The 27,890-nt window shown below is 42.9% G+C and overlaps 1 protein-coding gene across 7 annotated transcripts in view; it reads right to left on the bottom strand.

The window, feature by feature from the left end:
* The window catches only part of FAM13A (family with sequence similarity 13 member A), a 189,171-nt gene that overhangs the window by 5,826 nt on the left and 155,455 nt on the right, over window positions 1-27,890 (bottom strand). For 5 of the 7 annotated variants that reach the window (XM_061583032.1, XM_061583035.1, XM_061583030.1 and 2 more), the window contains 9 exons: window positions 17,782-17,995; window positions 16,871-17,009; window positions 16,060-16,141; window positions 15,735-15,955; window positions 12,417-12,500; window positions 8,699-8,794; window positions 6,229-6,312; window positions 780-976; window positions 417-518 (listed from right to left, as the gene is read on the bottom strand). In XM_061583032.1, coding sequence (XP_061439016.1) covers window positions 417-518; window positions 780-976; window positions 6,229-6,312; window positions 8,699-8,794; window positions 12,417-12,500; window positions 15,735-15,955; window positions 16,060-16,141; window positions 16,871-17,009; window positions 17,782-17,995 — 1,219 coding nt within the window. The remainder of the gene's footprint in view (window positions 1-416; window positions 519-779; window positions 977-6,228; window positions 6,313-8,698; window positions 8,795-12,416; window positions 12,501-15,734; window positions 15,956-16,059; window positions 16,142-16,870; window positions 17,010-17,781; window positions 17,996-27,890) is intronic. The other 2 variants (XM_061583033.1, XM_061583036.1) reach the window with 1 other exon arrangement.

The following is a 27,890-nucleotide window of genomic DNA, read 5'->3' as shown; positions in this document are numbered from 1 at the left end:
GAAAAAAAACCAACTTCTGAATGGGTCAACTTGTGCCTGTTTGGCTCCCCAGACACTTTCAGCAAAACAGATTCCTGGGAATGGCACGTATTTTGAAATAAATGTGCATATTATAAAGCAGGGATGGGGAACCTGTGGCCCTGCAGATGATGTTGGACCAGCATGGCCAATAGTCAGCGGTGATGGGAGTTATAGTCCAGTAACATCTACAAGGCTACAGGTTCCCCATCTAGGTAATAAAGATATAAGTGATTGTAAAGGATGAAAAAATGCTCATTTATTGAACTGGTAAAATGGGATAGGAGGGGAAGGGCATGATTTAATAAGTAGGTGTCACAAATGAGGATACACACAGTATTAAACAAAGGAACAGACAAGGCAAAGGGAAGGGGTAGGGTTAAATAAGAAAAAAATACCTTCCATTTTGCCGGAAAAAATCATCCTCAAAATCTCTCAGTTTTTTTCTGATCCTCTTCTTCTCTTCCCTGACTTCTTGAAGCTGTTCTACAAGTTCTGGCCTGCAGAAGTTAAGAAAAAGAAAAGAAAATCAAAAACATCCAAAAATAAAGACAAAAATTACTGCAAACAGCTCACAAAACCTGCTGAAGTGATAACTATCGTGTGATAGATGATAAACTTTATCACAGTGCAGCTCCCATTGCTAAGAAAGCATCATTAACAATTACATATTATATATCCCTTGCCTAATTTTAGTTACCACCTTTGCCAAAACACACAGTACATGGAACATGAAGCTGATTGCCAGAAACTTGACATACATAGAGGCAGCATGAAGATTTGATAGTCCCATATCTTGGGTGTTTCTTGACGGAATCCTATCATCCACCGGAGAAACAAAGCCATCAGCATCATCTTCTAGCTGGTCTAAAAAGCTCCTCACATTGTAGTCTGATTTTATGGTGACTGTGAAATCTGGTTTCATGTTGCTCTCCTCCTCAGAACCATCTTCTTCCTCCTGTGGAGATATTTCAACATCATCAGTGATGACCATTGTCTGTGTGACCTTCATACGTTGCATTCCCAGAAGCAATGCACCACATTCCAAACACAAAAAGAAGCAGGCAGACGTAAGATCATAAGATCTTAACGTAAGATCATAAGAAGAGCCCTGCCCATCTACTCCAGCATCCTGTTCTCACAGTGGCCAACCAGGTGTCTCTGGGATGCCCACAAGCAGGAACTGAATGCAATGGCACTCTCCCTACTTGGGATTCCCAGCAACTGGCATTCAGAGGCATACTGACTCAGTGGAGGTAGAACATAGCCACTGTGGCTAGTGGCCACTGACAGCCCTCTCTGGCATGAATTTGTCTAAAGCCATCCATGTTGCTGGCCATCACTACCTCCTGTAGGAGGCAATTCCATAGTTTATGCACTGTGTGGAAAAGTACTGACTTTGCTTGTCCTGAGTCTTCAGCTTAAAATGCAGAAGGCTAGTCCACACAACGTGGCCATCATATAATGAAGGCCACTTTAGCTTGCTCCCTGTTGCCAAGGCCTGTGACCTTGAAGAGAAAAACTGACTGAACTACAGAACAAGCTGGTGAATGACAAACACTTCACCATGTAGATATACTTATTCTGTTAATAGCCAACTGATTAATGGCCACCATATGGAGGCCACTTCAAAACTGCTCCACCTGACAAGGCAAGCAGGCAAAGCTTAAGAAATGAAGCCACCGCTCGTTAAAGGAAGAACCGTCTCCACAAGCTCCTCATGGTTAGTATGACAACAGATCAGTAAAATAACCACGGGAGAGGAGGGGAATTGAAAGGACATTAACGTTTGTTGCTTGGATTGAAGTGGGGATGGGGAACCTGCAGCAGTCCAGATGTTGCTGGACTATCTGGAGAGCACCTAGTTGGTGAAAGCTGACATATATTGACTTAAAGCTTCAACCTTCACAGGTTCTTCTAGTACAATTCACAAGCTTCCTTCTAGTTCTGTTCCTTGAGTGAGAAGTGGATGGGGCCTCCCTCTCCATGCAGGTCAAGGGGGCAAGGGGCGATGGAGAATAGGAAGAACCCCAGGAGTCAGTGTGGCAGCCTGGGAGCCCACGAGTTGTGTGTGTGGAGGAGAGCTGCTCCTTATTCAAAACACATTCCTATCCTTGTGTTGCAGAAAGAAAACAGAATGCCTGATTCCGCCTGCTGTGCTTGCTATAAGCAGCTTAACAAGTGGGGAAAATATTGCAGCAGCAGTTCACATTTTTAACATTAGACGGTTTATGGCTTCATCTTGCATGACTGACCATTTGAAGTCAGTGATGAAGACTGCCACTGTGAGCTGGCTTCAGGGCTAGTGGGAGAGCTGGAATTCTCTTCTAATTGCACCGCTCCCACAGCAAACCTTGCCAAGGCTTTACTCTCATCCAAGGAACATGCAAAAGTGGCTTTTGTCAACTGGGATCCAGCAGGCAAAAAGAAGACTGCATTAAGGCAACACCAAAAAAACTGTCATCAATCTGAACAGTTAGAACCTGCTATTAATCTTCACAGCCCCACATTTAATCTTCAAATAATTCCTTTCTGGGAATTAAAAAGGAGGGAAGCTGATGGTTCTGGAAGAAGCAATGCAGACAGACAGCTTTACTGTGTGCCCGAAGGAACCAGTATGATTCCTTCAGCCCATGTTAAGCACTAAGGATTTGTGTCAGCAAAATCTGCCTGCAAAAGTGCTATAACTCTGGCATACTGAAGACTTACGCAGATGGGGCTCTAACTGTAAAGAGTATATAAATGGTGGAAGAGCAGGATTATGCCTCAAGACCTGCACTCTGTGGGTTCATCAACCATTCAGTCCTTCCTGTGCATTGGATTGCACATTAGATTGAATAGGAACCCAACACACGTAGGCCAGAGGTAACTACCGGGGACGGGCCGTAGCTCAGTAGTAGAGCATCTGCTTTGCACGCAGAAGGTCCCGGATTCAATCCCTGGCATCTTCAGAAAGGGCTGGGAGAGGCTCCCTGCCTGAAACCCTGGAGAGCCGCTGCCAGTCAGTGTAGACGGTACTGAGCTAGATGGCCCAATGGTCTGACTCTGTATAAGGCAGCTTCCTACGTTCCTATCCTTACTCCTCAAAATGGGTAAAGGGGAGGAGGGCAGAGTGCACAGACTGGGTCTATGTGCATGAACCTCTACTCCAACATGACACTCAACGTGTAGATGGCGGGGGGTCCCGTGGTGAGAAAGGCACGGTCGTAGAGGGGAGGCAGCTGTGAGCCGTTCCCTCCCTCATTTGTAGGCTCCATGCAGCCAGAGCCACACTGACACAGCGTTTACGTTTCATGAGACAGACTTTCAATCAGGCAGTGTCCAGTGTACTCATTCTGGGGGGCATCCCATCCTATTGACTGCCCACTTCCTAAGATCTGGTGGGGATGCCTTTCTCTGTGTCCTGCCTATGATGGCAGCGTGATTGGTTGGGGCAAGAGAAGGCATTGCACCCAATGGAATAGTTGGCTTGATGAGGTTTCTTTTGCCCTCTTCCTTGCTGCCATCTGATGTTTGGTGAAGGCTTTTCTGTTCTGGAAAGCTTTTCCCTTGCTGGGCAGGTAATGGTTTTGTGTGACCAAATTTGGTTTTTAACCTGTCGCGTCTGTCTTTGCTTTATGTTCTGTTTTATATTACTGCTTGATTATAATACTGTGACATTTTAACCCCTGTAAGCCACCCCGAGTGAAGTGGAGGCACTAGAAAGATGGGATTTTTTTCAAATAAATAACACATAAACGAAACATTAGGCTGTGCCAGGAAAAAGTAAGATGGGGCATTTACTATTTTATTTCCAATTGTGCAGTGCATTCATCTCTCCCTTTGCAGAGGGCAAGTGCAATTAATTCACCATGCAAAGGGGTACTAAGGTAACAACCAAAAGCAAGCAGGTAAAACCCAGATCACGTATTAAAGCCATGTATGACGGCAGCTAAATGTCCTTGGACAAAATTTACGTAGCTGAAATTTCATGGCTGGTTCTAATTGTTGCATGTGCTTATTACAGAAATGAATCTGGTCCAAAGTGGCACTGACTGGAAATAGCAAATCACAGCACACCACAGAGTGAGAAAACGTTTGAAAGCGACAAACAGTATTAATTGTTCTTTGGCTTCTAAAGATGTTATGGTTTATTTCTAGAGACGGTTCTCTAGAACAACCTTCTAGAGAAGGTCCTTCCCCTGGAGCCCTCCTGTTGTTTTGGACAACTCCTCCCATCAGCCTGAGCTGGGGAAGGATGCTCTAGAACAGGGATTCCCAAACTGTGCTCCGTGGACTAGCTGTGTTCCACTAGCTTTATCCAGGCGATCTGCGGCATGTCCACGTTACATATTCATATTGATTTTAAATTGTGTTTGTATTGCTCCTATCATTTCTTATATTGTAAGAAGCAATACAAATATGATTAAAAATCATGCAGTACCTAGCACAGCGTATTACAATTGCTACAACAGGCAGAAAAATCATGAAGTGGTCGGCTAAGACCATCAGAAATGTTCAAGTGGTCCATGGGGGGAAAGTTTGGAGACCGCTGTTCTAGAAGCTCAGTTACAAAAGTACAGAACAGCATAAGCAAGAGGGGATCGCATGAAGAGATACAATTCCCATAAGTATGGAGTGTAGCAGATAAGTCTAAGCTTGCACAAGCCCACCCAAAGCTAGGTCTATTCATGATGCAGAAGGTGGTAGCAGAATGGACTGCGTCATTTCAGACTGCAGGAAATGGGGGGGGCTGAACTGAAAATAAAACTGCTGCTACCATATAATGCTGTTACACATATCTATGGTGCAACTGCATTTGGAATACTGTGTACAGTTTTGGTCGCCTCACCTCAAAAAGGATGTTCTAGAGCTGGAAAAGGTTTTAGGGAAGGGCAACCAAAATGATCAAGGGGGGGGAGCAACTCCCCTATGAGGAAAGGTTGCAGCATCTGCGGCTTCTTAGTTTAGGGAAAAGGTGAGTAAGAGGAGACATGATAGCATAAAATTATGCATGGCATGGAAAAATGAATGAATGAATCTTTATTTTTACCCTGCCCTTTTTCCAAAACTGGAACTCAGGGCGGCTTACAAATAAAAACTACACATAGGTAAAAAAACATACAAAAATATACAATTAAGATAGAATTAAACTATTCGTGACATTAAAGCTTTTTCTCCCTCTCTCATAGCACTAGAACCTGTGGACATCCAATGAAGCTGAATGTTGCAAGATTCAGGACAGACAAAAGAAAGGCCTTTGCATAGTTAGCCATGAAATTTGCTCCCACAGGATGCAGTGATGGCCACCAACTTGGATGGCTTTAAAAGAGGATTAGACAAAATCATGGAGCATAAGGCTGTCAATGGCTACTGGCCATGATATCTGTGCTCTGCCTGCACTGTTGGAGGCAGTATGCTTTTGAATACCACTTGCTGGAAACCACAGGAAGGGGGCTCTCGCACTCAAGTCCTGCTTGTGGGCTTCCCACTGGGGCATCTGGTTGGCCAAGTGAGAACAGGATGCTGGACTAAATAGGCCACTGGCTCTTCTTATGTGATCACATTTTTGAACAATCTCCTTTGTAAAAATAAACAAACCATAACTCTTTCCGGAGTTAAAACAAACAAATGAGCATCAGGGTCAGGGCTCAACTAGAACCTCTCTTCCCCCAGTGTGCTCATTTTCTGTTTGCAGAAAGCTATTCGCATGGAGGAAAGCATTCAGAAAACAGATCCTGCACCTGCAGTCTGAAGTGGTACAGTCCATTCTTACCATCTCAGGCTCTACCACCTCATTCTGCTGACAGTGCAGATCTGGGCCAAGGCAAACAGTAGAAGCCAAAGAACTTAGGAGAAAGGTAAGCAGCAGCGCAGCAGCAGCAATAATAGTTACAAAAACAGTATCTTATGAAGAAGAAGATGGTAACAGTGCAACTAATAGATTGTACATTTTGCAAATCAAAAGGTGTATATATGTTAAAGGGAAAAAAGGGGGCGGAGAAGCAGAGGAAATACTGAAGGCTCAGCTGTAATACAGAGACAGGCAGAATGTGGACAAAGAAAGCCAGATAAAAGCAGCTACTGATTTTGTTTCCTGGAAACATGGTAAAAGAATAGGCAATTAAGTACCAAAAGAAAGAAAAAAAAGCCTATCCCTTTCATTGTGGGAGAAGGGAAGTGATGCAGGGTGAGCAAATTAGTTAGCAGTGGGAGGTGGTTTTTCTTCACCTTTATCTCCTTGAAGAAGGAAGCAGTTTCACCCTCGATAATTGGCTGCAGCAAAGGGCTTCTCCGCTTGCTGGAGGGGGAACCCTGTGACAGGCGTTAACAAGCAGGTTACATTAGGACCCCTTCCTCCTCCATCTCTCCCTCTCCTCTCAAAGCTCCTCTTCCTCGTTCATTTCCAGATATATGCAGCAATCCTAAATAACCCATGTGCCATCACATCTATTCATCTGAATAGAAACCTTATTAAAAAAAATCCAGCTGCCAAGGCACAGGCTTGGTCTGGCAGCAGCAAATAAAGTCAAAATAAACGCACATTCATGAAAATAAAGACAGAGACTAAAAGTAAGAGGAAAGCATCTCATGTTTGCACTGGCCAGGATACAGTGGTCAGAAGGCCTAGGAAGAGGAATTGGAACGAATGTTATCCCACAGCACTCAAGAGCTGAGGTAACCCAACATGAAAACTGGTGCTCTTTTAAAAAGAGCAATCATGCATCTAGCCCTCATGGTTGCAAATGAAAAGTTGAAACATGTTCCCTCAGCAATGAGAGACTAGGCAGGTGTTTGCAGTCAGGGGATGTCGCAGCTTTCCCTCATACAATTATTGCTTCCCCCCATCCCTGGAAATGTGGGTCCTTTATTTTCAACAACCCATTTCCAGCTCCTGACAAAACATGGAACAAATAATTTCAAATTCTGCCAACTTCCCCTTTAAAATAAATAAAGAAAAGCTTAACTTAAAGAAAGTCCATGGAAGTCAAGTTTCCCATCCTGCCCTCCCCCACCTCCAGGATTCTGGAGGGCCCCGATTCTCCAGATAGGCTTTCTGGAAGGCACAGGTAGCTGCAGTGGGAAGAAGGGAATGGGAATCTTTTCTTCCATTAACTTTTAAAAGTTATTTTACGATCCAAGCCAATGTTGCAATCAAAAATAAAGACCCCGCCCCAAAATGTGCCTAATTGTGCCATTTTTGGTTTCATTTTTAAAAAATATGTGGCATTGGCCCAGAAGTCAGTCTGTGTTCTACATTTTGTATTACAGTAACTTTAAAAAAGCCAGAGTGGTCAGCTTTGTTAACAGTCTGTACAAATTGTAATGCAAAATTAAAATATGCATTTTTGAGCTGGTGTAGGGAGCGAGAGAGAGAGAGAGATGCCCTGGATTCTACTCAAATAGGATCTTACTCTCTCTCTGCTAGCACAACTGTGCTTGTGGAGGAAACTTTAGCAGTTTGCTGTACATTCTCCTCCAAGGGTCAGAAACAGGGTGTCTGCTTGCTCCCTCCCTTCAACTGAAGGAGTATCAAGGATGGCCAGCCTCGCAGGGCCATGGGCTGCTGGTTCCCTCAAAGAAATGTAAGCCAAGATGCATTAATGTTCCAGGCACAGTCTCCCTTGTGAGCAGCCAGAAATCTTTTAAGTCTAGAGTGCCGATAACAAATCAAGGGAGAAAAGGGGAGCAAATGTACAGGGTCAACTGCACAGCCTGGCTCTTTATGGGCAAGAGATTCCACTGATATTATGGACTGGGATTTTTGACCCCAGGGGTCAGATAATGCTCACTCAGGACATCAAAGCCTCAAAAGGTGTCTGCACCCTGAGAGGAGCTTGTGCCACACTGTGCCTCCATGTTTGGGGAACTGCTCCCAGACTCCTAGTTTGGAAACAAGGGACTGCATCAGCAGCAACAGATATGCCATGTAGAAGTACCCTATGCCATGGGATTAAACCTTTACTCTCAAAACTGGCACAAGAGATTGTGCCACCTGTGCCACCTCAGTGGCAGCACCTTTCTCCTTCCCTCTGCTTACTTCCCCCCCCCCTTTGCTGTTGTTTTAGCACTGACAATGCTGGAGAGGTCTTCTGCCTCTACTTCCCGCCTCACTGTAGAAAGGACCTTCTTCGGAGGGCAACATTTTGGGTGGGGTGGCTGTGAGACTGCCTGCAGCATTCCCGTGGCTTGCTGCAGCTAAAAAGGGTGCCTAAAATTCGGGAGGAACATTTAAAGCTAAAGTAACTTTAAACTTTCCCCCCTAATTATAGGCATCATTTTTAGCCTCTGCAGGAAGTCTCTGCAATGCAGCAGGCAGTCTCACAGCCAGCCACCCAGAACGCTTCACTCTGAGGAAGGACCCCCTTAGCCCTTCTCAGAGTGAGACAGGGAGGGAGGAGGTGAAGGCTCCTGCTGGGTGGATGGGCGAACCATGACAGACCAGTGAAGACAAGTGGCGAGTTGGGGAGGGGAGGTGCCAATTCCCCCCCTGAAGTAGTTGACTCAATTTGCCTAATGGTGGAACTGGCCCTGTTTACTCTTCCTATTGCTTTGTATGCACATGTTTGTCCAGCTGTAACCACACAGGGAAATGGTTGTGACTGAATCAACGTGTTCAATACAGCACACAAACATGGGATTCTCCCTATCTCCCTGCCAGCAATGAGACATTGACAGTCCACAAAAGGTCTGTACTCACAATAATTGGGATGGTGTTGGCTCTCGAGAGGATCTGCTTGACCAAACGATATCTGTCGTATAAGGGCTTCATCATCTGCCGTTCATGTTTTGTTACCTGAAAAGAATGTGATGCAGTTGGCTGCATGTTAGAGGTAGTGATCGATTTTGCAAGCAGCAATACTCTCTATTACCAACTAGGATACCTAAAAGATCCCCTATATACCCAAGTGAGTACTGCACTGTGCAGGAGAGGGCCTCCTGCAGATGCCATCTTATCAGAACGTCCATTCTGCACAATTTCGGAATCAGGCATTTAGTGTGGCAGCACCTCCCCTTTGGAGCTCCCTCTATTTATCAGGCAGGTGCTGCCTCTATTGTCTTTTTAGCACCTGCTAAAAATGTTGCTGGGAAATGCTGGAAAAAACAGAAGAGACCAGAAGGGAGTAGAAAAAGAGGAAGGCCAAACAAGAGATGGATTGATTCCATAATGGAAGCCACAGACCTGAACTTATAAGATCTGAACAGGGTGGTTTATAACAAATGCTACTGGAGGTCGCTGATTCATAGGGTTGCCATAAGTCATAATCGTCTTGAAGGCACATAAAAATGGAAATGGACTGCCTTCAAGTGATTCCGACTTATGGCGACCCTATGAATATGGTTTTAATGGTAAGCGGTATTCAGAGGGGGTTTACCATTGCCTTCCTCTGAGGCTGAGAGGCAGTGACTGGCCCAAGGTCACCCAGTGAGCTTCATGGCTGTATGGGGATTCAGACCCTGGTCTCCCAGGTCGTAGTCCAGCACCTTAACCACTACACCACACTGGATCTCTTGAAGGCACATAACAAACACAAAAATGTTCGTCTTTCAATGAGTCTTCTAAATGGAGATCATTCCAGCTGGCATCTGTATTAGATATGAATTGATTTTATGTATGTACTGTTGTGGTTTTTAAACTATTTTTACATACACATATATTTAAAAAAATGTTTTTATATATGTAATGATTTTAACTGTTTTATATATTAACTGCTTTGTGTATTTTTTATTATATTGCAAATCGCTTTGGGATGCCTCATGGGAAGTGATTAATAAATGAATTAAATAACAATAATAAAGAAATAACTATTTCAATGTCTTCTGCCTCTTGGCAACATGTCTCTAAATACCAGTTGCTGGAGATCACAAGTAGGAAAGGTCTATTGCAGTCATGCCCTGTTTTATGAGCTTCTCTAAGGCATCTGGCTGGCCATTGAGAGAACACAATACTGGACTAGATGGGCCTTCAGTCTAACCAGCAGGGCTCCTTTTATGTTAAAAGAAATAATGTCTAGTTCCTTTCAATGGTTCAAATTCAAGGTCTGTTCCTGGCTCCTTGTTATCTTAAAACCTTGCACTAATCGTCTTTTCTGCTTTTTATCTTCAACTTAAGCAAAATATGCAGCTTTGTTTATCAAAAGGAAGACTTAAATGTTGCAGAGTTAGAAATATAGTAAGCTGTGAGATGTCATGAAAAACACAACTTCTGGAAGTAGTTTATGGTCTTTGCATTTATATTACTGCACCATAATTAAATATGCACCTTCAGAGAGTATTTATGCCCCCAGTTCATGGCTTTTCAGACATGTAAAAATACTTATTTGAAGTAGTTTTGTTCTGATTGCTACTGTAATTTTCCTAGAAATCTGTAATGGAAGTGCTAACAGTAATAATCGTGTTGTTATCTTTAGGCAGAGCTATGAAACACTGTTTCTAAGGAGGAAAAAACAAGGCAATTTTAAGGCTTAAACAATGGCCCAAAGAGCACATATTTCAAGCATAACAGAGGAGTAGAAACAAAAATAAGAAAACAAGCAAGAAGAAAACATCATCAGAACAGCGAATGGGGGAAAGTACACTCACTGCTGGCCATAAATAACCAATAATGTGGTTCTCTTTGTCACTCCAAAATGTTTTCCTTACTTGTCAAATCATTAACATAGTTTTGTAAGGACCAATGCTGGAGGAAATGGAGAGGTGTCATGAGAAGCCGGGCCTAGTGCCAAAGGCAAGGTAAGCGAGTACACTGCGTGGACGTGTAACTTACACCCACTCAAAGCAACCTGTGTGAAGAGGCCCTCAGAGACATCAGTTTTAATTCACAGCTTGTTCTGCTGAAACACTGTCAGACAATATGAGGCCAGGAACATGAGGCCAACACTACGAGGCCAAGAGCCACAAGGCACAGAAACATGGCCAGGAACTCATGCTCAAAAAGAGGCCTTCCGGTGAGAAAATTGTAAGTTCCCCCATTACTGATTGTAGAAGGACAATGGGCTGTATTCAACTCAGAGCAGACCCATTAAAACTAATAGACCCGAGGTAGTCCTGTCCATCCATTTCAATGGGTCTACTTTGAGTAGGGCTAACACTGGCTTCAACCCAATTCCCCAGACAACCAACTTAGCGAGTAGTAAAGTAATGCAGCATAGTTTGTATAGTGATATGTATTGACAAAAACATGGTGTGATTTTGTGTGTGCGCGAGAAAGTTTTCTGTAGGCACCAAACAACAGAGATGGTGCCTGTCTAATATTTAACGGGACTGAATGCCAAAGGGTGGGTGCCACAACACTAAAGGCCCGATTCCTATATTATTAAGAACAGACCTAACAATATCTGCAGGAGACCCTCACCTGCAGAGCACAGAAATCGACTGGGTATATAAGGGATACACGCACAAACATACAGGGACGGGCAAGAATTTAGCTAGAACCAAATTTGGCACCGGACTTCCTGACAGGCTTTTCCAGACACTGGATTTTTTTTTTTAAAAAATGAACCACACTTTGCTTTGCTAACATGAAACTGACCAGCCTGCCTCTTTACTTGTTAACTTGAAATTAACAAGCCTGTATCTTTGCTTTACTAAGGTGAAATTGCCTAGCCTGTGTCTTTGGTTGTGAAACTGAGCAGCCTGTGTCTTTGCTTTTCATTAATCTCTCACTCTCTACCAGGGCTGGGGGGAAGGAACCCATACAATTTGCGAGGGGGAGAGAAAGGGGAGACTGGATCGATGGGCACTGGGCAGAAGGAAAGCCGCTTTCCTTTTTATCCTTTATGAAAGTAAATGATTGATAACAATATTGTTATTTTTTGAGGGGAGGAAAAATCAGAACTGTAAAAGCAAAGGATAGCAGAAAAATAACTAAACCAAAATGGAACTGCCTGCTAGTCTTTGACGGAATTCAATCAGACAGGCACCAAGTGAATCCCATCCCTACACAAACACACACACATGATTTATCTTTACTTTAAGGTGTGAAATTACATATGGTCAATGATTTCATAGTATTAAAAAGCTTAAAAAGCAACACTACATCCTAAAAAGCCAGAACATTACTGAGAGAAAAACAACAATCCCAGAGAAAGGGGGAAACATTTTATTAACCTCTTTGAAACAACACCATTATCAGGAAGACTGCGAGAAGATATTAACTAATTATCTGTTTCCTTAAACGAGGAAGTAGTGACAAAACACTGCAGCAATGCATGCAGGGACAGCTCTTCACTCTATAGCAACAGAGCAGGGGTGGGTGAATGGCAATGACAGAATACTTCAAAGCCAGCTGCAGTCAGCTGTATTGCTGCATTTTAGCACAGATTTAATAAACTGGCAAACTTTCCTACATTTACTACTTGGTAGTTTGTACTGGCTCAATATTGAACACATCTGATTGTGAAAGCTGAAGTACTTACTGGTCTTCCATGGATGCTTTCGTAATACAAGAGAGCTTTCTGAAGAGCCACTTTCTCTGCTGCTATCTGATCTCTAGTCATATCCTTCACAAAACAAGCAAAGGAGGGAAAAAGAAATTATAGCATAACTGGGATTTCTACTGATTTATTCCAGTCCCATCCCAGTACCTCAAAAGGATAGAGCACAAGATCCTGATGTACAATACCTATTATTTATTTTATTTCATTTATATACCACCTATATAACTAAGTTATCTGGGCAATTTACCAACTCATTAAAAAGTACAAAATATAATCCAAAGGTTTTTTTAAAATAAAAACAATGAAAAAACAATACAAAACAGCAGAAGAGAAACCATCCAAAAACAGCATACAATTTAGTGCTCTCAATCCTGGTGTTAAGTAAGGTAATCCCATTCAGTTGAATGTCAATCACGCAGTGGCAGGAGAACACACCCAATGCATGAAGCGTCATCAGTGGGGTGGGGCTTGCCCTGCATGTTTTGCTTTCCCTTTCATGTCTTCAAAGGGAATATCAAGGCTAGGAGGAAACAAGTAATGGCAGCAACACCACCTCCCACACATCAGTATTTGCAGTGACTGGTGAGAGTAAGCAAAATCAAGATCACAGAGTGTGGATAAACCCTCCCAGCCTCTGCCAAAGTCTTCCTACAATCCCCAAGAGAAGAGTTGATAGTGCTGTAATCACTGGCACCACCAATGTTCTCAGTGTTATTAGCTTACGTGGGATGGGGTGGAGGTAACCTGTGGCACTTCAAATGTTGCTGGATTACAATCCCCATTGTTCCTGACCATTTGCTATGCTGGCTGGGTCTGATGTGGAGACGATTGGACCCTTGGATGATAAGGGAGTCAAAGGTGTACTAAAGAACGATCAGGAGATTGCAGAGAAGCTCAATGAATTCTTTGCATCTGTCTTCACAGTGGAAGATATAGGGCAGATCCCTGAACCTGAACTAACATTTGCAGGAAGGGATTCTGAGGAACTGAGACAAATAGTGGTAACGAGAGAGGAAGTTCTAAGCTTAATGGACAATATAAAAACTGACAAATCACCGGGCCTGGATGGCATCCACCCGAGAGTTCTCAAAGAACTCAGATGTGAAATTGCTGATCTGCTAACTAAAATATGTAACTTGTCCCTTGGGTCCTCCTCCGTGCCTGAGGACTGGAAAGTGGCAAATGTAACGCCAATCTTCAAAAAGGGATCCAGAGGGGATCCCGGAAATTACAGGCCAGTTAGCTTAACTTCTGTCCCTGGAAAACTGGTAGAAAGTATGATTAAAGCTAGATTAACTAAGCACATAGAAGAACAAGCCTTGCTGAAGCAGAGCCAGCATGGCTTCTGCAAGGGAAAGTCCTGTCTCAGTAACCTATTAGAATTCTTTGAGAGTGTCAACAAGCATATAGATAGAGGTGATCCAGTGGACATAGTGTACTTAGACTTTCAAAAAGCGTTTGACAAGGTACCTCACCAAAGGCTTCTGAGGAAGCTTAGCAGTCATGGAATAAGAGGAGAGGTCCTCTTGTGGATAAGGAATTGGTTAAGAAGCAGAAAGCAGAGAGTAGGAATAAACGGACAGTTCTCCCAATGGAGGGCTGTAGAAAGTGGAGTCCCTCAAGGATCGGTATTGGGACCTGTACCTTTCAACTTGTTCATTAATGACCTAGAATTAGGAGTGAGCAGTGAAGTGGCCAAGTTTGCTGACGACACTAAATTGTTCAGGGTTGTTAAAACAAAAAGGGATTGCGAAGAGCTCCAAAAAGACCTCTCCAAACTGAGTGAATGGGCAGAAAAATGGCAAATGCAATTCAATATAAACAAGTGTAAAATTATGCATATTGGAGCAAAAAATCTGAATTTCACATATATGCTCATGGGGTCTGAACTGGCGGTGACCGACCAGGAGAGAGACCTCGGGGTTGTAGTGGACAGCACGATGAAAATGTCGACCCAGTGTGCGGCAGCTGTGAAAAAGGCAAATTCCATGCTAGCGATAATTAGGAAAGATATTGAAAATAAAACAGCCGATATCATAATGCCGTTGTATAAATCTATGGTGTGACCGCATTTGGAATACTGTGTACAGTTCTGGTCGCCTCATCTCAAAAAGGATATTATAGAGTTGGAAAAGGTTCAGAAGAGGGCAACCAGAATGATCAAGGGGATGGAGCGACTCCCTTACGAGGAAAGGTTGCAGCATTTGGGGCTTTTTAGTTTAGAGAAAAGGCGGGTCAGAGGAGACATGATAGAAGTGTATAAAATTATGCATGGCATTGAGAAAGTGGATAGAGAAAAGTTCTTCTCCCTCTCTCATAATACTAGAACTCGGGGACATTCAAAGAAGCTGAATGTTGGAAGATTCAGGACAGACAAAAGGAAGTACTTCTTTACTCAGCGCATAGTTAAACTATGGGATTTGCTCCCACAAGATGCAGTAATGGCCACCAGCTTGGATGGCTTTAAAAGAAGATTAGACAAATTCATGGAGGACAGGGCTATCAATGGCTACTAGCTGTGATGGCTGTGCTCTGCCACCCTAGTCAGAGGCAGCATGCTTCTGAAAACCAGTTGCTGGAAGCCTCAGGAGGGGAGAGTGTTCTTGCACTCAGGTCCTGCTTGCGGGCTTCCCCCAGGCACCTGGTTGGCCACTGTGAGAACAGGATGCTGGACTAGATGGGCCACTGGCCTGATCCAGCAGGCTCTTCTTATGTTCTTATGTGAGTTGGAATTCCAACCATATCTGGAGGCTATAGGTTTCCCCATTCCTGGCTTACATCAAATTACTCTGCAATCATTATCTCAATAATAGGTACAGCAGTCCCATTAGGGACTCAGCCCTTTCATTATCCTTTAATAGATTTATAGAGCCACAGTTGTGGCCCTATGTTAAGGATGAGGTGGCCGAATTGCATCCTGTTGGTATAATGAGAAAATGGCGGCCGGTGGTGGGGTAGATTCTACAGCATATAGTTAGAAAATGGTCTAACAGATTGATCTGAAACTTGTCAGTGCAGGACAGGAAGGTGTGAGGATGGTCCATGCCAAATTTGGGTTAGAAAATGTAAGAAAGGGCTTATTCTGAAGGAGTTAAATGTTTGACTTGCATTTTAACAGGTATTATGTCATAGACTTTGCAGTGGTAGACTTTAGGAGAAGATTTCTCTGTTTGTACTGAATCTTTTGGGAAACAGTTTTTTCCTGCTACTGTTAGCCTATGGGGGGTGCAATGTGGTATTATATATATCCTTTTATTTTTCTTGGTGACAGAAATCATTCCCTCCTTTCAATTGTACCTTAATGTCTTCAGGGCGGTTTGCCTCAGTCCTTTTCTCCTGGAGCTTTTTCTGGATGGAGTCTAGAGTTGTCTCCACTGCCGGCTTGGTCAGTTTATCCGACACATCTTGCTTCTTTTCTTCCTCCTTTTCCAGCTGAGAGCCAAAACTTTTGGGGAGCGTATTGCTACGTTGGCGCACCACGGGAGCCAGATCTTCCTCTGACATCTTCAGTTTTGACTCTAGTTTTGGAAGAGACAGAAAAGGTACCAATCAGAACCACTGCAGAACAATTATTATGAGTCAGAAGTCCATGTGAGGATTCCATGTCAGGATAGCTTCCTACCTTTCAGCTGCTTCCGAAACTTTGCAAGGTCATTTGTCCACTTCAGCACTTCCAGGTTGGCTGCTTTGTCACTGTGTGATGGCTATAAGGGGGATAGGGTGGGAGTAGATGGGGATTTTTTTGTGAATGGAGATGACAGATATTGAAACCAAGAATTGCATTCAAGATGTTTATTCACTCACAAGTTTTGGGCATAGAATTGCAGCCTACCACTGTGTAGACATTATAGACTTAAAACTTAGCTAAATAACTCTTTTTTTTTCAATTTGGATTGAAGCTGGTTTGGGAAAAATGCATCAGAACTCTAGTTCCTCTCTATTCCGCACTGGTTAAGCCTCATCTTTACTATATCCAGGACACGGAATAATGGGCTCAAGTTACAGGAAGCCAGATTTTGACTGAACATCGGGCAAAGCTTCTTGTTAGATGGTATGACAATGGAACCAATGACCTAGGTTAGTGTTTCCCAACTAGTGGGCCACCAGATGTTGTTGGACCACAATTCCCATCTTTCCTGACCATTGGCAATGCTGGCTGAGGCTGATGGGAGTTGTGGTCCAACAACATCTGGTGGCCCACTAGTTGGGAAAGGCTGACCTAGGGAGATGGTGGGCTCTCCAACCCTGGAGGCATTCAAGAGGAAGCTGGACAGCCACCTGTCAGGTATTTTTAATATGGACTCCTGCATTGAGCAGGGTGTGGAACTCGATGGCCTTATAGGCCCCTTCCAACTCTACGATTCTATGATTCTAGTACAAATTTGCCACTGAGCAATACAATCCCTGAGGATGATCGATATCCCATAGCTTACTCGGTATTTCCTCTCCTCTTCAAATTTTTCTTCAAACCTCCTGATCTTCTTCTTCAGTCCTTGAATCCTGCGGGTCAGCTGTGCTGGTGTCAAATCTTCCCGGTCATCTTCGTAAGACCCCAAAGAAGAACTTCTTCTCCTGTAATGAAGGAGATGGTTATTCTTGCTGTATTAAATGGTGCATGTACATTATTAACAGGGAAAACGGTTCTATCTGACACAGAGAACATCAGATTTCCCCAAGAAGCTGGTAAGATTTTAACACAGGAAACTGGCTCAAATTATTTGCCCATCTGCACCACAGCTTCTTTATTCTGACTGGCAACAGCTTTCTAGGATCTCGGGCATAAGTCTCTCCCTTAGACCTCTACTGTCTCAAGAGGTACATTCTTTTCTCCCTTTAATAGCGAGCTCAGGTAGCGAGTGCTGGCAGAAATGGAATCAAAACAGGGCCAATGAGAAATAAGAGCAGGTTTTCTGCACACTTAGGAGAACATCGTTGCTTGTAGAAGAACACAAAATGTTTAAAAACAAAACCTACAAGGGCACCCACCATCACCACAAGCAGCTCAGTGAGGCTGAAGCATGGTTAGAAACCATGAAATCTTGAACATCAGTTGGAAAAAAATGAGGAAACAAGAGTGGAAGGAGAATGGAATACCTTGTTTGAAGAGAACCACATCCACACCATATATTTAAAAGCACATGGCTTCCCCCATAGGATCCTGGGAATGGTGTGGGTGTGACCAATGACTGTCTGAACAGGAGTACTTCTTCAGTGAGGAGGGAGGATATAGTGAAACATTTTTTGAAAGCCCCACGTGCCTTATTCTGATGCATTTTTGCAGCAAGCAGAGGTCCTTGTCCTGGCCTTTCTGGGGTATTTTTGGAGTTACAGCCTACCTACCTACCTCATGAATGAATGTGAGTTGGGAGGAGAAGGAGGCACTTCTGTATCATCCAGGTACTGCTGACTTTGCCCGTAGGCATAGAAACGAGGTGACAGCATTGGGTCGCTATCTTCGTCCAACAGCTGGCGAATGAGGCGGCCAGCCTGAGGGGAGAGGCGAGCTTCATCGGAATCTAAGCCATCACGTTGCCAAGAGGAAAAGGCAGAGATAGGCTCTGGAAACCAAAAAGAACAACCAATGATGACTGCCATTTTTTTTTTTAGTTGAGTAGGACTGATTTGCTAGCGTCATTGATAGGAATTGATTTCCAAATCCTCTAAACCAATGTTTTTCAACCGTGGGTCCCCTGTTGTTGTTGGACTACAATTCCCATCATCCTCAGTAGCTTAGCCAATGGTTAGGGATGATGAGAACTGTAGTCCAACAACAACCCAAGACTGAGGAGCTGCTCTAGATCAAAGCTACTTATCTGGCACTTTTTGTTGGTTCCTTGATCCTTGCTAGAACTGAGAACACACTGATGTATAGAAGCAATCAGAACCCGAAACTTAACATTAAGAGGAAAGATGGAATGATACGTAAAAGCTCACACATTTTAAAAGATCAGAGGTGAAGTATGCACTGGACTAGAATGTGCCTAACCTTATATTAGAATGTGGCCAATCACAGAAAGTGGCCTTTACTCATTATTTTGAGTGAAAGGTTAGTTCGGTTCATACATTCTCTGAAATAACGTTAGGTGCTATTTAGATATTACTGGGAATGCGTGACTTCTGCTGACCAGGATCTCCCCAATAACAACAGAAAGAACTGTGACATTTGTGTTCACCATTTCCTCACTCTGGTTCACCATCTGCTGCTTGCAAGGGTGGGGAAACCCTGGACACAATGAGATCATATCACAAGTTACTTTTATAAGATGTGCAAAGGGAGATGTGGGAATGGGGTCAGACCTGGGTTCACTGTAGTTAAGCCCTCACACAGATGTTGAAAGGTCCTAAGAAAGGAACACTCCCATTCCTTCTTGGGAAGGCTGTTTATTGCCTTGGGGTAACTACAGAAAAGGTACCACTTTGCTTCACTGCATGCATGGGGCTCTCTCAAAATGGCAGTGTTTTGTCCCAACTTTTCCCAGGCGATAAATTTTACCCAATAAATAAGCACTCTTTATGGATGTCAAAAATGTTAACCTTCTATCTTATTATTGGATATGTTTGCTGAAAAGAAGCTTAAACACATTCAAGAAAATACCATAAACCAGAGGAAGGGCTTATGTGAAAATGCTGCAAACAAGGAGCAACACAGATGAATGGCGATGATATTTTCTTTTTCCTTTCAGGCCAACCACTATGCACTTCATATCCAAAATATAAAATGCATGTGCTGAAGAGAAAATATTAGAGTTCTTCATTAATTTGGTTTTACATGCAACATTTTTGTAACTGCTGAAATTAATGCCGCCCCCCCCCCCCGAAAGCATGTAAAGTGAACTGAGTATCTGGGAGAATACCTGAATGGTGATATATCATTACTTAAGCAAACAGCCGCTCCACATAAGAGAACCTATTTTGGGTCCTCCCAATACCTGTATATACTGAATATATTTTAGCTAAAGCTACTCCTTTCTGAAGCTTCCTCTAAACCTCTTTCCAAAAGTCCCAGCTATTCTAGCACTTGCTTTTCTCTTATTTATGTAAAACCAAACAGCATTAACAAATATATCTTCCTTGCTTATTAGGGAATATTGCAGCAAAAAGCCCAAAAATAATAATCTCTCTCTCTCTCGAGTCTGAAGGATTCCAGCAATTAACATATTACATAGTGCCATGGGGGTATCTATTTTGAAATTTCCTGTGCAATTATCCGACTAGAAGAAGCTATTACTAAAGTGGTAGCTGTAGATTGAGAAAGGCACTTAATGAGTGTTGCTTTTGCATGCTTTTATCATGTTTTAATGCAGCGCTGAAGCTACCATCCCTCACTTTCTAAACTGATAAAGGAATGTATCTATGCACTTGGCGTTTTTTTCCTAAACTTGTTGAAATGATATACTTATATATATTGATTTTCTGACGTAAACTGCTTCGAGATCTATCTGGGAGTAAGTGGTCTATAAATGCCTTAAATAAATAAAGATTAGGTCACCGCTTAGTGGTGCCGCATAGCCTTTCCATGTTTGAGGTATGAGATTCAATCTTTGGAAACTCCAGGAAAGAAAAGTAAGGAATCGGAGCTAGGAAAGGACCTAGGGTCCTGGACAGCCTAAGCAGTTCATGATTGGCAATACTCAGTAACAGACACCTCCACATAAGAGTTGAGGGGAGACTACAGTAATATAGCAAGGGTCCCCAAATATGTTCTGATAAGACCAAAGTTCCAGCCCCATGTCAGTCCTCCTGTATCCCCAAAGATGGAGACCTTCTACCTGACCAACAGCCACTTCTGCCTTCCTAGCATGCTCTGCTTAAGCCTTCCTCTTTTCCATTGTGACATCATCAACCCTTATGCCACCATGCATTTGCAGCTAAGCTTCTGTTACTTTAAAATGGTCAGGCATTTATCCCCCAACAATCATGCCTCTCTTTTGGGTTCCTCAATTATTCTGGGAGACCTGCAAATAATAGACTATAAGTATTTAGATTCATCACTCCCATTTTCACACAGGAGACACCAGAAGCTCCCATCTCAGACTAGCACCGCAAAGCACTAATCAGCTCATATCTGGTGGCTGGCTTCATTGGCCAGTTTAAGTACAATACGTTATGCGTTTGGTGTGGGAGAGAGTGAGAAAGGAAATAAACCAGAGGAGGAAACCAGGATGACCAAGAGTTTTGGAACACACTAAAAGGAACGGCATTATCTTGTGACCATTCCCGCCAGATCCCATGAGGACTCTTAAGATTCTGCATTTGGATTGTTTACTAAGCCGGTTTGCATGGCTTCACAGGATTAGATGGTTTAAGATTTGTGGCTTTGAACTTGTAAGTCTAAAAAGGAGTTCTGGAGTCAAAACACAACTGCCCCAAACAGTACAACTTTTTGGAAAAAGCTGAATTCTTGCAAAAGGTCTTACAGAAGAGCTTTAAAATAATGCTTTTCCTGCTTCTGAAGTGCTTAGTTCTGATCTCGTACTAGTCAGTCACCAGGGCTTGGGCTTTAGCTTCCTGGAACCCTTACATTGTGTTTAGCTGTATCACTCCACTTCACACTTAATTCATTGCCAACTTTTCTGCATTTAAGGTCCAGCTTATACATTCAGCAAAATCAGGTGGCAGAGATTTTTCTGATCTACAGTGCTGCAGCATATTTGAATGGTCTCCCCATGGACAAAGCTCCCTGCATGAGAAAACTGACATGTTAGGGAGTCTTCTTGCAGGTGAGTCACATTTCAGCGTGCAGTGGATTGTCCTTTGCCGCCATCCCACCCTACCCCCTAAATGGAAGAGCATTCATGTTTCCAATCTTCATCTCCAGCCTTGAGCATTATGGTTTAGGAAAAGCTTTCTCATCACTTGATTCTGATGAACGGATAAACTGGCAGGGATGGCCCTACCATTAGAGTTGGAAGCTGCCTCAGGTGGCAGATGCAAGGGAGCAGTAGGAGACCCACCATGTCCTCTAAGCTAGCCTGCTCTTCACCCCCTGAGCTAGCCTGTACAGTGGAGCATGTTGTCCCATCACCAATGTTGAGGTTAAGAGTCACCTGCCAGTCCAGGAGAGGCACCATTTTGTCCTTCGCTTTAGGAAGCAAAATGTCTTGGGCCAATCCTGTAATCTGGCCCTAAAATGAAAATGAAATGGACTGCCTTCAAGTCAATTCTGACTTATGGCGACCCTATGAATAGGGTTTTCATGGTAAGCGGTATTCAGAGGTGGTTTACCATTGCCTTCCTCTGTATTCACTGCCAAAAGTCTTGTGTAGCATTTAAATATTCATCACAAGTAGCTCCAAATCAAATGGTAATCAAACTGGGATTCTGGCAACATTCAAGAAATTCCCTCTTACCTATCCTCTACTCTTATCCCACACTCCAACAGCAAACTCCTCTTCCCAGGTTTTGGGATGGTATTCTTCAAGCAAGCAAGGAAGGGAATGGGAGTGGCACATGAGTTAAGGCCATGCAGAATAACCATGTCATGAACCAATCAATGACTAGAATTTGAGTTACTGATAAAGTGCATATACAGTTAAAGAAGACTAAAACCACAATAAAATAATGTCGTACAAATGCATGTAGCAAACAGTAAACAATAAGAAACCCGTGTATCAATAAGGATAAATGAACACAAAACAATCCAAAACTGTGTCTCAACAGAGTTGAACAACCAATATGGAACTACTATATAAACAGGAATTATAGTCCAAATTCTGTTTATCAGTTTATGAGCAGAATAATAAAGAGTCCAAATTCTGTATTTCAGCTGACAATCTATTTTTGTTTCAAAAGACTACAACATAAGCAGGAAGGAATTTGGTCTGGATTAACCATTTTCAGGAGTACTCCACAGAGTGGAAAACTTGTGCAATTTCCAACATGACAGGGAGTCAGTGGCCAGGAGCTTATGAATTTAAAGAAGTGTAGTCAAATTCAGGGAGAAAATGTCTATTAATTGCTAGTTATAAATACAGCAGTAGACCTCCAAGTGTCAGATACTGGGTGAAGATAACGGGATGGCTGTCTACATCAAGCCCTGCTTCTGAGCTTACTACAGACATCTGGCTAGCCGCTGTTGCTAAATAGAATGGCTGGGCTGTTGGTTTGATCCTGCAAGGTCACTGCTACACGTTTAGTTGCTTGTTTTTATAATGTGCCATCAAAGAGTAAAGCAAAGAAATAACCACAGAATTTGTTCCACTGAAAATTAACCCTGTGCTTCCAGCAGTTACATTTCTTTCTGTTTCATCACCTGGGGTACACATATAGAAAACAAGCAACTGGAGAAAAATGGTGGGGATTTCACACCATGAAGCTGTAAAACCTGATTGTTCAGAAAGTTAGGCTGAAGCTTATTGCATGTTCCTTCCATCTGTTCTACATGCTTGTCTGCAACTGCATAGATGCATATTAAATTGTTAATTCTCTTAATAAAATAATTCAGAGGTGACAAATGATGGCTGCACAGAAAGCATTAAAAGCATATGAGGCAATACAGCACACCATCCTCTCTAAACTCAAGGGGTCAGTATGGTTAATTTCAGGACAGAAAACATTTACTTATTTCACACCTACAAAAGAAAACAAAAAACTGTTTACTACAAGACAACACCCACCCTTAGCATATTTAAGATTTAACTATCATAAATATTTAGCCTATTCCGCATATTACCTTATTCAGTATATTTAAGGTTTAATTGTATATATGCTGTAAATATTACTATAAGCAGATACCATCAGTGTCACAAAAATGCTAGTCTCAAAACAGAACAAATTGTACACTGTATATAAATTAAAAGCATCTGTACAGGGCTAAAACCACAAAAGGACAGAAAAATTAATTGATGTCAGCACTTATCCAAAAACTACTAGATCCTTTCTGGAAACATTTGTAGCAGTGCCAAATTGCTACAATTTGACAATGTCTTCTCAGGCCTTTTGAAAATGCTTGCTTGTTTGTTTAAATCACTCTCACTTCCCTTTAGTGACATCACCACATGGACAAGTCTGATTGTCTACACAACACTGTGACATAAACCCATGCTTTATATGATCCTTGATTGGTTGGGAACATGCATGTGACCACTCCAAGGAAGGAGAAGCAACGGGGTGGGGGGTGGGGATGACAATCATGTCAAGCAGCAGTAGCTGGGTGGTGGTGGGATGGCACTGAGCAAGCATGAACAAAGGTAATCGCTAGAAGTTATTGATGCAAGTTCTGCTAAATTTTGTGGAGTACAAATTCATTTTGCAAAAGGAAACACTATAGTTCTCCTTCAGCTACATTTAGTGAAGAAGACTACTTCCTACAAATGCTCATCCCACAATAAATGTAAATTTGTCTCAGCAAGTAACGCTGAGAGGACTGGTGGGTTTTGGAGTGAGCAAGAGAGGTTTCATGAGAAATGCAGCAATGCGCAAGGAGTTCCTAGTGTGAGATTAAGGGCCGTAAAAGCGATCTGAACAGCCCCATATTCTGGCTCAATGGTGTGAGGATGGTGGTGGAGTTTAATCTCTCTACCTATACAGTAGGGCCCCGCTTTTCGGTGTTCCGCTAATATGGTGGCTAAAATTAGAGTAAGGCCCACTCATACAGTGCTTGTTCCACTTTTACGGCATTTTTCAGGCGTCGGGCACCATTTTATTGACAGAGTTCTGCTTTTTGGTGGGTTTCACTTTTCGGAGGGTCTGGAACGTAACCTGCCGTATGAATGGGGTCCTACTGTATATATAGAAAAGTCAGCATAGATAGATGCCATGCAACACACACCCCCTCACCGCCCACCGCTTGCAGAATTCCCTTCTCTGCATTGAATGAAGATTCCTATTATTGGGGTTGTCTGCATGGATACCTATGACTGTGGACGGATTTCCCTGCAATGTTCAGCTATCCCAAGATGCTGAACACCAGGCCTGTACATTTTTCTTTCCATGGCAAGTGTGTCGGTGCCCTTTTGCAACCATAAAAAGCGACCAGCCTTCCTCCTAACTTTGAAGCTGAAGCAATGGGATGGGGATCATCCTGACATGGTGTACAGTAATCTCCATTTTCTCTACAGCTCCAAGGCTGGGAAGAGCTATGAGGCAGAGTGCCTTTGCTAAGCCAGCCAAACGGGCAAGCCCCACTAAGCTACTTGCCAAGCTGGCAGGGGAGGGCTCGGAAGAAACCTGGCCAGCACAGTTTTGGCTTGGCTAGCAGGGCCAGCCAAAAATGGTGGAGCTCTGCTTAATGCTTATCTGAGCTGGATCTGGGGGTTAGTATGGTTCCTGCCATGAAATAAAGTGCACTCCTGAGTGCTGAGCTCAGTAAAAATAATTCCAGAAGACTATAATTTACATATGCAGAACAATCCTATGGATGTTACTCAGAAGTATGTTCCACTGACATTGATGGAGTTTACTGAATTATTTTCAGCTATTAGCAATAGAATACAGAGAGAAGCCTTCAAGAAAACAGGCTTATACAATAAAATGCATTTGAAGTTATTCCTTGTATTACAAAGTTTGAGAATGTACTTGAGAACCCGCAACCATCCCTTGTTTTTCCAGAGACCTATGAAGCATTTTACTCCTTCATTAGAGTCCCTCTGAAATACATCCCTACATATAAAATTACCAATGGCATGTACAAAGTCACACAACTCAAAGAGGTTTCCAGTTTTCAGCTGTGTAGAATCAACAATAATTTCTACACATAATTGTGTTAGCTTCTTTAAAAGTTTGTTACTGTTAACCTTTGGCAAAGAATTATGGGTGTGGAATAGGAGTGTTGTAAATGTTTCAGTTCAAATTGCTGCTCATTGAATCCTAGTTCAGTACACTGTTGGAAGATCTTCCACAATGTGGTGAGTTGCAAACTGTGGTCACAAGGTGACATTTCTAGATCAGAACTCAGTGGAAACTCTCCAGAAGTGGGGGGAAAGGCCAGAGCTCTGTGGCAGAGCAACTGGTTTCCATGCAGAAGGCCCTAAATTCAATCTCAGCATCTCCAGGCAGGGCTGAGAGAGACTCCCTGCCTGAAACCTTAGAGAGCTGCTGCCAGTCAGTGTGGACAATATTGAGCTACAGTATGACATACTTCTGAGCCTCTTTTTTTATCAAAAGGGTGGTGTCACCATTTGGCAGCCCTTATTTATTTATTATTTATTTATTATTTCAATTTATATACCGCCCTTAGCAGAATAGCTCTCAGGGCGGTGAACAAACAAGGTAAAACACAATATATCATGGTAAAAAACCACAAAAACATGTACAAACAAACAACAGAAAGCACAACAAAAACAAATACAACACAAATCAAGAAGGATACATATTAAAAATAGAAAGATTAAGAAAATTAAAAGATTAAAATGCCTGGGAGCATAAAAAGGTCTTTAGCTGGCGCCGGAAAAATAGAAGTGTAGGCGCCAGGCGTATCTCTTCGGGGAGGCTGTTCCACAACTCAGGGGCCACCACAGAAAAGGCCCTAGATCTAGTAACCACCCTCCAGGCTTCCCGATGAGTTGGTACCCGGAGGAGGGCCTTAGATTCTGAACGAAGTGAATGGGTAGGTTCATAGCGAGAGAGGCGTTCCACAAGGTATTGAGGTCCCACGCCGTGTAAGGCTTTATAGGTCAAAACCAGCACCTTGAATCTCGCCCGGAAGCAAATAGGGAGCCAGTGCAGACGCGCCAGAATAGGTGTTATATGCAAAGACCGACTGGTCCTCGTCAATAGTCTGGCAGCCGCGTTCTGCACCAGCTGAAGCTTCCGAACTGTCTTCAAGGGCAGCCCTACGTAGAGCGCATTACAGTAATCCAATCTTGAAGTTACCAGAGCATGAACAACGGAGGCGAGGTTGTCCCTTGTGTTCTGGGGCTACAAAACAGCGAAATGAGACTACACCTGACAGCACCTCTTCAGCTCTTACACAACCGTCATCCTTTTCTATCATATCTTGCAGGGAAGGAGGGTGACAAGACAACACCCTTTGGATGCAAGCCTTGCTTACAGCTTTCACTGTTAAAAGGTCCTTGTCAGAGACAGGAACCTATACATCACATGATGTGAAAACCTCTCTGGCCTCTCCCCAGAAGCCCCCATCCCTATCGCTGTTTCATATCTAGACTTCAAGAGGGAGAAGGAAATGCTTTGGTTCAAGCACTGACAGCTTAATCGACAGGGAGTTGAGAGAGGAACTCTCATCCAGGTCACCTCTGAAAAGATGAAAACCAACTGTTCCTTTTCAGGGCATGGCTAATTAGAATATTAAGGAAATGTAATGGAAGGAGGGGCTGTTTGAAAGGCTCCTTTGAGGGCTCTAATGAGACGCACGTTAGACTCAAGGGGGCCACATCTAGTGAATTATCAACTTGCAAACTCAAAATCATGTCTCCTGGTGTCTTCTGTCAAGAACACACACTGCTGGTACTGCATGTTTGTGCATTAGGTACCGCATTCGACCCTGCTTAAAAATTCTCAGCTGATACCTAAATAGCATATATAAACTGAACCGATAGCATATATAAACTGACATCACTTCAGAAAGGTGCCTGTCTAAAAAGACAGATGCATTGCACATTTTGCCACACTTTTGTAGAGGCAAGGAAGAACCAACCTTTGCTCTACCCTCAAAGGCACAAATATGAAAACAAGTTACCCTCAATTACACATATGAAGAAAGGAAGGTCCAAAGTCACTGAAGAACCAAATTCTGCAAGGTATTAGAAAACTCACGCTGTGCATTCCCAGAACAGGCATAAGCCATTACTTAAATGTTCTTTGCTATTTCAGCTTTAGAAACAAAGAAAAAATGGCCATTTCAGCGAAAAGAAAAATACTACCCGTAGCGTCCCTTTCTTGGAAAGGTAAAAATGTGCTGTTCAAAACCACAGTTTTTATGAATGTAAACAAATTATAGTGATTCTCATTCCCTTCACATCTCCTCTCCTAGTGATATCCAATGGAAGTGTGCATGTGTGTGCCCAGACATATGAAAACCATTAAAACGGCTAATGTAAAACATCTCTGACCTGCCAAGTTGAGACAGAGCAACTAGATCATATGAAACACAATCAGTTTAAAATCCTTAAAAAGGGGGGAGGGGGAGTGCCAAACTCTGACAAACAGTGTTTTACACATTGGGGGAAAAAACACCAAAGGAAATCTGGGCAAGTTCCATTGGATTGCAGACATAGGAAAGTAAGCAGGTTTTGTTCAGTGCACATATTTATTATCTGAACTTGGAAAGGCAGAAGGAAAACATTTCCAGCTGAGCAACGAAATGTTGCTGCTCTGGGTTCTGCATGGTGACCCAGCTAGGGGAGCTGGAGCAATAAACTTTTAGCACCTCAACCAAGAAAAATGACAAATAAAAATATTTGCTTCCCCCCCCCCGGAAGATCACATGAAAAGGATGCCCTAGTATATCCTTTCAAGAACAGGGCAGGGTTTGGGGGTTTTTTTGGCACTGAA

This window comes from Rhineura floridana, chromosome 9, assembly GCF_030035675.1.
Source record: "Rhineura floridana isolate rRhiFlo1 chromosome 9, rRhiFlo1.hap2, whole genome shotgun sequence".
Classification (NCBI taxonomy): Eukaryota; Metazoa; Chordata; class Lepidosauria; order Squamata; family Rhineuridae; genus Rhineura; species Rhineura floridana.
Note: the sequence above shows the minus strand (reverse complement) of the source record. Positions and strands in the feature narration are given on the sequence as shown.